This window comes from Eschscholzia californica, unplaced genomic scaffold (assembly GCF_041429995.1).
Source record: "Eschscholzia californica isolate CP2 unplaced genomic scaffold, dmEscCali1.0.p SCAF_3, whole genome shotgun sequence".
NCBI lineage: Eukaryota > Viridiplantae > Streptophyta > Magnoliopsida > Ranunculales > Papaveraceae > Eschscholzia > Eschscholzia californica.
Window position 1 is genome coordinate 13,674,288 of NW_028238420.1, and position 11,709 is coordinate 13,685,996.

Below are 11,709 nucleotides of genomic sequence, written 5' to 3' on the forward strand. Positions count from 1 at the left end.
AGAGTAATGCTAATCTCATTAAAAAAAAAAAAAAGAAGAGTAATGCCAAAAAAGAATACAATTCAAAGCTTATTTTAGACCTATCCAAAATCAATAGCCTCAATTTTTGAGTTCATTTTATTTCTCTCTCCTATCACAAAGATCAAACAAATCAAAATCTAGTTTGACAAATCAATTTTAATTTCTTAAATATGCCCATTAGGCACAAATAATTATGGAATTATGCCCATTAGGCACAAATAATTATGGAATTATGCCCATTAGACAAATATTAAGGACACATTTGTCCTTAATAATTGTTGAGGATTAAGATGGTCTTAATCCTCATATTTTGAGGTGAACAAACCAAACCCACATTTATCCTCATTTGGCGGGTAATTAAGAGATTTCATTCTTAATTAGCCCTAAAATGTCTATAAAACCATGGAACGTTTCAACAGTTTATTATTGGAATTTGGAATATGGATCTCAACCCACCTAAACTTTCTCAACCAAATCTTTTTTCTATATAAATACCCTTTCACTTTCATTTTCTTCTCCAAATCCTTCCTCTCCAAGGCAAGCCAATAGTCTCTATCAAACACTTCTTTCTCTTTATTTTTCATCAATTAAGCAACAAGAACCAAATGGTTTTATCAGAGACAACATCAGCTGAATCTGATGCTTCAGTTCACTCAACCTTCGCGTCTCGATATGTTCGTACATGTCTTCCTAGGTACGACCTAATCTCTTTCTCTCTGTCTCTAAAAGAACGTATGAAATGCTATTTAGTTAAAAAATGAGGGCCGATCATAGACCGAATGTAGTCTGCTTGTATTGACCCCGATGTTTTTCTCTCCACATACCTGGACTAATGGAAGGCGACCACATCAGTTTTCCGCCTGTGGTACTGGTCGACCACAAATAGTATTTCTGAAAGAACAATAATACCAATGTGTACAATTATATATGCATTAAAATAGATTGATGATTGTAAGAAATATGGAAACATAGGTTCAAGATGGTGGAACATTCAATTCCAAAGGAAGCGGCATACCAGATAATCAACGACGAATTGATGCTGGATGGAAATCCAAGGTTGAACTTGGCTTCATTTGTGACGACATGGATGGAACCAGAGTGCGATAAACTAATCATGGCCTCAATTAACAAGAATTATGTCGATATGGACGAGTACCCCGTCACCACTGAACTCCAGGTCAGGATATTTGACATTTGAATCATAAACTCTTACGCGTACTATAAATTTTGTTGCCTTATCAACATTGGATATGATACAAATTTTGCCGTTTCCAAAAAAGTACAAATAAGTAAATAAATAAAAGTTATATGGTCACTTTGGGGAAGAATAAATCTTAAGATGTGTGAATTGCAATCACAGAAATTATGAGAAATATAATTAGTTGGGATTTTCTTTGTCTATTGTGGCAATAAAAAATGGATCTCAAGTAATTCTAAGACTCACGAATTTGAGTATATTTCTCAAGAAATCTTGATCTTGTTGGGCGCGTCTAGAAAGAGAATGCGGTTATCAGGTTTCACGTTTCAAGATAGTATTTGGTGCATGAAAATGCATCTTGAATCACTTTCCGAAGATTAATATTATTCCTCAAGGAGGAGTCCCAAACCTAAAGGGGTGGGAGGGTTTACGACTACATTTCCCTTTAAATCGTCAATTAACTGATGTACAGAAAATTAAATTTCTGTCATTTGTATTCCTAACTATACAAATTATATAACAAATATTACTATTACTAAGAATCACATTACAGAATTGTTGTTCCTGTCAATCGCATTAATTTCTTGTGGAGCAAGTAGGATCTTAAATTACAGGATCAAATTGTATAAAGAACAAATTGGAAGAGAAATTAATATTATAAATATTCAATGTGAAAAGTACCAAACTTGCAAGCTATAACTTCTAAATTTATCAAATATCGTGACGACAGTGAATAGGAGGACAATTCGATGGACTTGTGTATCCCTTTGGTTCACAACTGACTGCTCAACGTGCACTGGTGCAGCTGATTATCCCCGTTATGGTGGTGAGAGATCGTACAAATTGAAAATGATTATTTAGATAAAATATTATACATAATAAATTATAAAACCAATGACTTATTCAAATAACTAAAGGCTCATGTGAGAAATAATATTTATTTGAGAAATTCTATTCATCCCACCTCCATTTTGGTCCCTCTCCCAACCCTCCGCCGATGTGGCAACATATCACTTGAGTATGGAGCAATTGGAGAAAGAATTTCGAGAAAATATACTCAAATGATATGTCGCCACATCGGTGGAGGGCTGGGGGAGGGACCAAAATGAAGAGATAAATAAAATTTTTATATTTATAATTATCAATCAAACTTATTGTATATTTTTGATTCCTGAAATAGGCCTACTCAATAAAAACTCATTTTCTCTTTCAAGAATAATTTTAAGGGTTTACTTTCTTCTTCTTCCTCTAGAGTCGGTTATGATGTTCATTTCTGACCAAGAATGCTCCAACTATTCTCATTTTCGTCTTTATTGTGGGAGTCTTATCTTCATCTACATTCTTTGTACAAAAGCTTTGACCCAAAGTTGAAGTATATTTTCTTCTCACTCAATTGAGCTTGTGTAAACCTTATGTGCTTCTAGTCACTCAATGCTAATAATTTTTTTTTTGTTGAAATACTCAATGCTAATAATTAATAAATAAATCTAAGTGATACTATATATGCTAAATGCCTGTTTAATTTGTTAAAGATCAGGGATGTGGCTGAGAATTTGGGGACCCTGTACAAAAAATTTTATGGGCTTTTCGTACTATAAAAAATTACAAGCAAAAATTGAACAAAATACAAGATAATCTGTCAGTACATCGTATAGATAAATCCAAATGAATTCTGAAGAATAAAGCAGTCGTAAGAAAAATTTTTCATTTTAAAATGTCATTTTATTGAAAAATATAGTCTAAGAATCCACAATAATTTGAACAAATTTTTTTCTTTATTCTCATGATGAAATATTAAACGTTCATAGAATGTTTGGAACTTAATATAAAATCATATAGATTGTTAGTTTGCTACTTATCATGACGAGAAGAAGAACAAAGATTTTAATGAACATGACTAGCTTTAAATGATTGAAGGAAAATAATTTCTTTTTATAACGTATAGTTAGAATCTAAACAATTTTTTGAATATAATGTCTTTTGTGTAAAGGAGAGTTTATTTAACAGTTGTACTCCAAATTTACAAAACCTGAAAAAAAATCAAATGACTTGAAGTGGTGTGTCTCGATTTTGCATCACTTGCTTGGAAGTTTAAGAAGCTTACCAACCAAGCTACTGTAAAGATTATGTTATCGTAGATGGTTCACTATATAAGGCAAACTTAGGCCTTGCTAGCTTGTTATAAGATATGGGCCAATTGTGTTGGGGGCTCCAGTGCGGGCACCCTGACTGCGCTGGCACATCCACAGGCTGTTCAAGATCAATCACTAACTTCAGTGACGATTACCACTTTGTTTGTTTGAGCGGTAAAAACAAAAAGAGATTCTTTAATCAACAAAAAATGGCGAAGAATTCAAAGCAGAGTTGGATTTTGACAAATTACAAAAAGAAAGAAGTTTTTATTTTTACTTATTGTTTGTTGGAAGTCAACAACATAATCAACACAAAAAAAAGATTCTTGTTTTTACCTACTTTTAGTCCGAGCTGGGTTTAGGCTATCAGACTGGTATGAGTCGAGACCATTAATAACTTTTAGATTGAGAAACTCTCACTACTTATGTTAGAGAGAAGAAGGTGTAATAGAAGTGTTAATATTAGAAGAAGGTGTAATAGGAGTGTTAGTATAAAGGAAGAGTAAGTACTAGGGGCATTTATGTCTTTTTACCTTCTCATAATTCTGTTAGAGATAACTGTAATATGAAAGTTTGTTATAATAACAAACTTTCTCACTCTCTCTCTACCGAACTCTGTATCTTGTCTATATAAGGAGATGATTACTCCTTAGTTTGGTTTAATGAGAAAATACTGTTTCTCTCTCTATCTTACTTTGAGTCTCTGATATAACAACTTATAATATAAATCACTCTAGCCATTTGAAAACAACCCAATGATAAATATTTTCTAAGAATCTAACCATTTCAAAAACTTTTCAAACAGTAGATTAAAAAATAAAATATAAAACGTTAGGGTTTTGAAAACAATTTCTATAAAAAATAGTGATCTTTTGAAGTCTTTTTTTAGTCTCTTTCTTCGTTGAAAGAGTTATAGATTATACCTTTAGAAAAAAGCAAAAAACTCCAAGAGATTGGCGAAGATTTAAAAAATTTGTTGTCTTAGAAAATAGGTGATGCACATATAGAATGTAAGCCTAAAGCAAAAAAAGAGACACAAAATTTGATTTTCAAAGATTTGTATCCTTTATTGTGTTTAAAGTACCGCACTATTAGGATTAGGGGTGGGATTTTTCCCCGAATGCCCGCCACCCGTCATGGGTGCCCGGGGTCCGAAATGGCCCATGGGCGGCCATGCCCGACGTGGGCACATCCCGCCCCGCCCGACGAAAAAGAATGGGCGGGCTCGGGTTGAAAAGCTCACCCGCCATCCCGCCCATGCCCGAGCCCGCCAAGTTCATCATTGGGCGCCCGCAACTTATATTTATAAACATTAGCCATTAAATAGCCCATTATCTAGTCTTGAAAGACTAAATTTTCGAGCCCATTAGAAATGGGTCCGAGTAGGAAACACTTCTATTAAGTAGAAGCTTGGTTTGATGGCAATGGGAGTTATTTACTTATAATGTCAACCTAATGGAAATTCTACTCATTCTCTTCAATGTGGCACTATATATTTACAAAAACTTAAAAATAACTTAAACTTCCCATAATCCCACATTGTTCATTTACAAGTGAGAATGGTGTTGCAAACTCTTATTGGCTTGTTCAACAAAAAAAAAGTCACTTGTTGGCTATTAAGTTACATTAGATATCATTTCATTAATATTAAAATTAAAATTTTCGTTAACGTGTAATGGCACTACCTGACACTCGATTAGCCCGAACCCGGCTTGCTCGAGTCTGTTAATGGGCATGGGCGGGCTTTGATCATTGCGGAAGTGAAAATTGCCCGCCCGATTAACCTGGCTACCCTAATGACCAATGACCTAATCTACCCGACCCACCCGAGCCTGAGCCTAAGCTACCCATGGGTGTCCATGGGCGCCCGATTCCCACCCCTAATTAGGATAATGGTTCCCATCTGAATAGGACCCGGTTGAAATGAAAAAAGAAATGTTTAACAAATTACTCATTTGAAAAATAAAAAGACTAAACTACCTTTTTAAATGATTTTATCTTTAATTTTAAATATATTTCATTAGATGTCAAATTTCAATGAAACATTAATATTTAGGAAGTATTTTTCATGATTTTTCTAAAGAGGTCAACTTTCAGTACATTTAAAAAAAAAGACCCAGATAAATGACATTTTTCTTTCGTTCTTTTAGCAAATTTTGCAATTTGAATTACAAATTCTGAAAGATGGATTTAATTTTACTTACTAGATATTAAATTTTGCAAACTAGATTTTCAAATCTCGCAAACTCGATCAATGCAAACTGCTTGAATTTGTAAATCTAACAAATTTAGTTTCTAGATGCAAATGGGTTTGCGATCTCGCAACTGGGTTCGCAAAAGCTTTCCGCTCTCGCATATGGGTTTGCAAAAGCTCAAAATCTAGGTTCGCAAAATTCGAAATGGGTATTGGAAATGTGAACATATCCAAAACTAAAACCAGAAAACAATCCAATAAAAGAAGATCAAAACATTAAATATTTCCGAAAAAGAACATCAAAACCCTATTTTTTATAACACAGTTACCAACAACATCAATAATATAATAATTTTTGATGAACACTCAGTTCCAATTTTTGTTACTTCTAGGGTTTATTACCAATGAAATCTAGTACGTAGTCCTGGTAATGAAGATTTAGGTATTCAACCACCTGAGGTTGCATTAGCACCGATTAGTTCACCTGGTCTAGAAAGTCTGTTTATTTTCCACCTGAATTTTGCCAAGACGTCAAATCTAGCGAGGCCGCCATTAGTGGTGTTAGAAATAGATTCTGTTTCTTTTCTTCCACCCTAATTTATTGTATAGGATTGTATTGAATTTTGTGAGATTATTATTGGTCCTATTAAGATGTTTTCCATTAGATCTGGAAAACAAAGGACACGAGATAACCCTAAAATATCTAGTTATTCTTGAGAGAATGTATAGTTTTTTTTATCAAGGGTATCTTTAAAATGCAAAAGATAGAAAATGATCGATAATTATAGGTATTATTTCATATCTAAGTTACAATTACACATAATAAACATTACTTATAATTATTAATTACTTATTGTGAATAATATTAAATCAAATAACTATTTTTTATGTCCCAAAATAGAAGCTAATAATAAGGTCAAATTCAACAAGGTATAACATTTCTTTGATCATATTACAGAGTTTTGTTTGAGAAAATGGAAAAAAAAATAACTTTAACAACTTTTGTTGAGAGGAGAAACATCTTCACTCATTTGTTAATCTGATGGGAAATTTGGTCAAAATTCTCCAAAAAATTGGACTGCGGTTAAAAATGATAGGTTAATCTTTTTAGTCTTCAGCTTTTTGAGTATTTTTTTCAATTTCCAACACCTTGCGCCAGCTTTGCAGTGTCGTGCGACAATTTTACAACTGCTTTGCAACAGCTTCGGAGCGTCTTGTAACACCTTACAACAACTTGCAAAATTTTTACAAAAAATATAGGGCTTTTAACCAAACAAAATAAAAATAATTAGGTTTTTAACAAAAACAAAAAAAATACAAAATTTAGATTTTTAGCAAAAAAGGAAAATATATAACTTCTTTTTAACATAAAAACTTTAAAATTGAGTCTTTAGTCCAATTTCCTGTGATCTAACTTTATAGGTGTGGAGCAACTTCACGCATGTTTAAACATTAAATGGAAGTGAATATAAATAATCTTCATATTTTAAACAAAATCAAAATGTAACGAGTCTAGTGAGCTTGAGCCTGGATCTTAATATATACCGGTGCTAATGGTTGTATTGTCAAACGGTTAATATTTTTATACTTCCTTTATTTATATGTTTTATGAGATACAGAGTAGACAAGAAAGCTCTGATATTATAAATTGATTGATTGGTGGGATGTCCAACTTAAGATCTCCTTTATAGTTCAAATTTAATAAAAGGGAAGAAAAGTCTTTGACAATTTCTATCTCATTAGGCAACAAACCATTAATCACACCATTGTTTGATGTTATGTCTTATTCATGAAAACTATCTATGAAATTAATTAGTTAAAATACATAGGCTTTGTCAACTGATAATGAGAGAATGAAATCCAGATAAATACCAATTCCTATTACAGGTAGCAAAATCCAGATCGAAGCAAATAGTTCTGTGGTCAAGAATTCAGAAAAGAATAAGCTTGGGGCTGATTTTTGTACATAAATCCTAGTGAATGTGAAATTTCAGCCGTTCTTCTGATTCTAGGACAAATTCTCTTGTTTGTGCCTCAATAAGTCTAGGCAGACTGTCTGCCTACACTTCCACTTGAACCGTCTTGTCCACATGGACAAGACGACAAAGTGGAAGTTCCCACGGCTCAAAACATAGTAGGAGAGAGAAAGTTTAGCATCTCAACAGTTGATAGCATCTCAACCGTTAATAACTCTCTTTCTCTCCTCCCCATTTCCCCCCTTAAAAATATGGAAGAAACCCCAGGAAAACTCAATTCCTCATATAATTAAATACAACACTCAAATCTACTCAAAGTTTTGGGATCATCATGAATAACTTCAAAAGTTCAAATCTCGAGAATCCATCTCCACATTATCACCCCCATGTCTTCTTCTACCTCTTATGTGCAACTTTCATGTTGTAGAACTGTTTCCAATGGATCTTCTTTCTCTCTCTACAATCATGAACTTTATTGTAGATGATCACCAATAACTTCATGGTTTTTGTTCATCTGAGTATGTTATAGTGAGAGAAATAAGAAATTTGAGAAAGAAGTTCATGAATCCCATGATGAATGAAATTAGAAATTTTGAGAGAGAAACTCTTGAATCCCAGGATGAGAAGATGATAAAGTATGAGTAGAGCCGATTAACTTTATTGGGGGACATTATTTTATTGGAAATTAATCTCAACCGTTGATAACAGATACTAGACTTTCTTTCCCCTACTTGACTTTGGGGGGATTTCCATTATGTCGTCAAGACGGTTCAAGTGGAAGTCTAGACAGACGGTCTGCCTAAAGTTATTGCAAAAAGAACTAGTAGATTGGTGGATCATTACCCTAATGACATAAAAACATTTAGGGACGAGTGAGAGGGAGTGTCATAAGATGACGACACCAGACCCCCTCAAACAGCAAGAAAAAAAATTGTAGAATCAAATTCTAAATCGATACAATGAACTTGGTTGTAGCTTAGTTGATAAATACTTTGTTTTACAGACTAGAGATAATGAGTTTAATACACTCTATTTTAGGTAAATACTTGATACTTAATTGTCATTTCTCTCTTATTTTTCTTGAAATGATTCCAAATACAAATGCCCAATTTGTATGGGTTACCCTTTTTTTTGAGAATTGTATGGGTTACCCTTTTTTTTGAGAATTGTATGGGTTACCTTAGAATTCTTTTTTTTTTGTTGAAACATTACCTTAGAATTCTAACAATTGTTGTAGTACAATGGGACTCTTCCTATTCACAATATTTTGCATTAATCATTTATGGTTATTCTTAAATTTTTTCGGTGTTATGAGGACAGAACCGGTGCGTGAATATGATAGCGCGTCTGTTTAACGCGCCACTTGGAGAAGCGGAAGCGGCTGTGGGAGTGGGAACGGTGGGGTCGTCAGAGGCCATAATGCTGGCTGGGCTGGCTTTTAAGAGAAAGTGGCAGAACAAGATGAAAGCTGAGGGTAAGCCCCATGATAAACCCAACATTGTCACTGGTGCCAACGTCCAGGTATTTTTCCTCTTATTCTAAAGGGCGATTTCACCTCCCTAAATCGAAATTCTGATTGACTATTTTGATGTATAAACAGAAATTTAGGCAAACCACTCTAAAAGAAAAATGAGATTATCCAGAGATTTTCATTTGTATTATTGATGAGATTATTGATTCTCAAATTGTGATAAAATTTAGGAGTTAAATGGATTGGCATTTGGTCAAAACTCTCTATAAAAAACTATGTGCTTTCGGAAAAAAGAATCACTTAATTTTTCTAGTCTTAAGCTTTCTTCGTGTTTTTTCCAATTTGCAACTAGTTGCAAAAGGGTTACAACTGGTTGCAACAGTTACTCGAATAGATTGCATTACATTTGTATTTTTAACCAAATAAAATATAAATATTGAACCAAACAAAATACACATGCGTGGGTTTTAGCCAGATAAAGTATAACTTGAAATTGAACCTTCCATCCAATTTCTTGTTTGCAATATTATAAATGGAAACTAAAATTAGTCCACAGAGTCATTTTTGGCTGTGTCTAGGCTAAATGGCCCTTTAAGTCCTTGAGATGGAGTATTAACCAATTATTTCATATACAATCTTAACAATGTTATTACAAAATGGTTAAAAACAGGTATGCTGGGAGAAATTCGCAAGGTATTTTGAAGTAGAATTAAAAGAGGTAAAACTGAGGGAGGGTTACTATGTAATGGACCCTGAGAAGGCCGTTGAAATGGTGGATGAGAACACCATATGCGTCGCTGCTATCCTCGGTTCCACCCTTAATGGTGAATTCGAAGACGTTAAACTCTTGAACGATCTCTTGGTCGAAAAGAACAACCAGACTGGGTACGTTTATTTAGGTTAAAAAGTATCTAATTTCTCTACGGTTTTACTAAAACCTTAAGAATTTCAACGGTTTTACGTTGAAGCACTTATTATTTTGACTTTCATTTTCCTATCTCCTAATGCGACCCAAACTGATATCGACTAACATTGTTTGTGGGCTTGCAGATGGGACACACCAATACATGTGGATGCAGCGAGCGGAGGGTTCATTGCACCGTTCATCTATCCAGAGCTAGAATGGGACTTCAGATTGCCATTGGTGAAAAGTATTAACGTTAGCGGTCATAAGTACGGACTTGTCTATGCTGGGATAGGTTGGGTTATATGGAGAATGAAAGAAGACCTCCCTGAAGAACTCATTTTCCATATCAACTACCTTGGAGCTGATCAACCTACTTTCACCCTCAATTTCTCCAAAGGTATGTTATCTTGATTAGAAATAGCCATTCCTATTCACTAATGCTTCTTTGAATTTATATTTTTTTTCTTTACAGTTTTATATATCAATTGAGATGCTACTTTTTGTATATAACGATTTATACATTCTTTATCGTTCCACAATATAATCCATATTAATATGGTAAAAAATTCGGAGTTATATTAAATTTTGTATAAGTTTCTAGTTATGTGAAATGCAGGATCCAGTCAAGTAATTGCCCAATATTACCAATTGATCCGCTTGGGTCACCAGGTCAGCCTCTTCCCACTTCTTCTCTTGTTATCATACGATCAAGTAGGAGGTAAAGTAAACGAACTACACATCTTTCTTATAATGCCCATGATGGTGGTTTAAACAGGGCTACCGAAACATAATGGAGAATTGTAGAGAGAATGCAACGGTTCTCAAGGAAGGACTCGAAAAGACAGGTCTATTTAACATTGTCTCCAAAGATATTGGTGTTCCATTAGTAGCTTTCTCTCTCAAAGACAATACTACCCACAATGAGTTTGAACTATCAGACACTCTGAGACGATTCGGATGGATTGTTCCTGCTTACACAATGCCACCCGATGCACAACACGTAACGGTTTTACGTGTTGTAATACGTGAGGATTTCTCACGTACTCTAGCCGAACGTCTGGTGAATGATATAGAGAAAGTGATGCATGAGCTTGATGTACTCAAGGCTAAATATACCTCAAAGCTAACGGTAACTACTGCTTCTTCTGGTGGTGACAATGTTATAGTGAAGAAGACAGAACTGGAGACTCAGAGAGAGATCACTGATGCTTGGAAGAAATTTGTTAAGCAGAGGAAAACTAATGGTGTTTGCTAGACAACACTTGGCCTGTGCATTCTCGAAAATTTTGTTTTCTTCTTTTCTTTTTTTTGCCGATTTTCTTCCTCTCACTCTATCTTTCTCGTTTCATCCTTAATAATATGCGTCAAACCTTTTGTGATGTTGGTTTGCTCCTCTTTAGGTCTGAAGGTCTACTTCTGTAGACTCTTCTATCATTTTTCTTTTCCCAACTAATCAATGTTTAGGCTGCAATATCAAGACTATTTTTATGTTATTTTCTTATTTTATATTACCTTTTGTTATTCACTGATGAAATTCCGAGGGTGAGTTCTTCTTTTGAATTTACAATATGAAATCAGAAGCAAGTATGTCGATTTTAGGAGTTCCATGGTAATGTAAGATAAAAAAAAAGATGAAAAGGAACTAAAATTAAAGCGACAAACTAAGGATATTTTTAAATTTTATAATAAGGTTTATATTCCCTCTCGTACGCCTAACAAAATTAAAACAACAAACCAAGGATTGAAGAGTGTATTTTTATGACAAATTCATTTGTTTGAGTTGTAACTCATGTTATAACCCTGCTAGCCT

General features: G+C 33.9%; 1 protein-coding gene and 1 long non-coding RNA gene across 2 annotated transcripts; one reads left to right on the forward strand and one right to left on the reverse strand.

The window, feature by feature from the left end:
- The first annotated feature begins 338 nt into the window (after positions 1 to 338).
- LOC147548553 (glutamate decarboxylase-like) lies at positions 339 to 11,433 on the forward strand. The gene is made up of 7 exons (XM_086670633.1): positions 339 to 715; positions 994 to 1,198; positions 8,842 to 9,042; positions 9,663 to 9,877; positions 10,043 to 10,296; positions 10,516 to 10,568; positions 10,675 to 11,433. The coding sequence occupies exons 1-7, from the start codon at positions 627 to 629 to the stop codon at positions 11,152 to 11,154; spliced, it is 1,497 nt and encodes a 498-aa protein (XP_086526759.1). The 5' UTR covers positions 339 to 626; the 3' UTR covers positions 11,155 to 11,433.
- On the reverse strand, positions 2,552 to 5,287 carry LOC147548554 (uncharacterized). The gene is made up of 2 exons (XR_015238112.1): positions 4,065 to 5,287; positions 2,552 to 3,770 (listed from the first exon to the last, which is right to left on the reverse strand). It is a non-coding gene; the product is annotated as an uncharacterized LOC147548554 (long non-coding RNA).
- Positions 11,434 to 11,709: the final 276 nt, after the last annotated feature.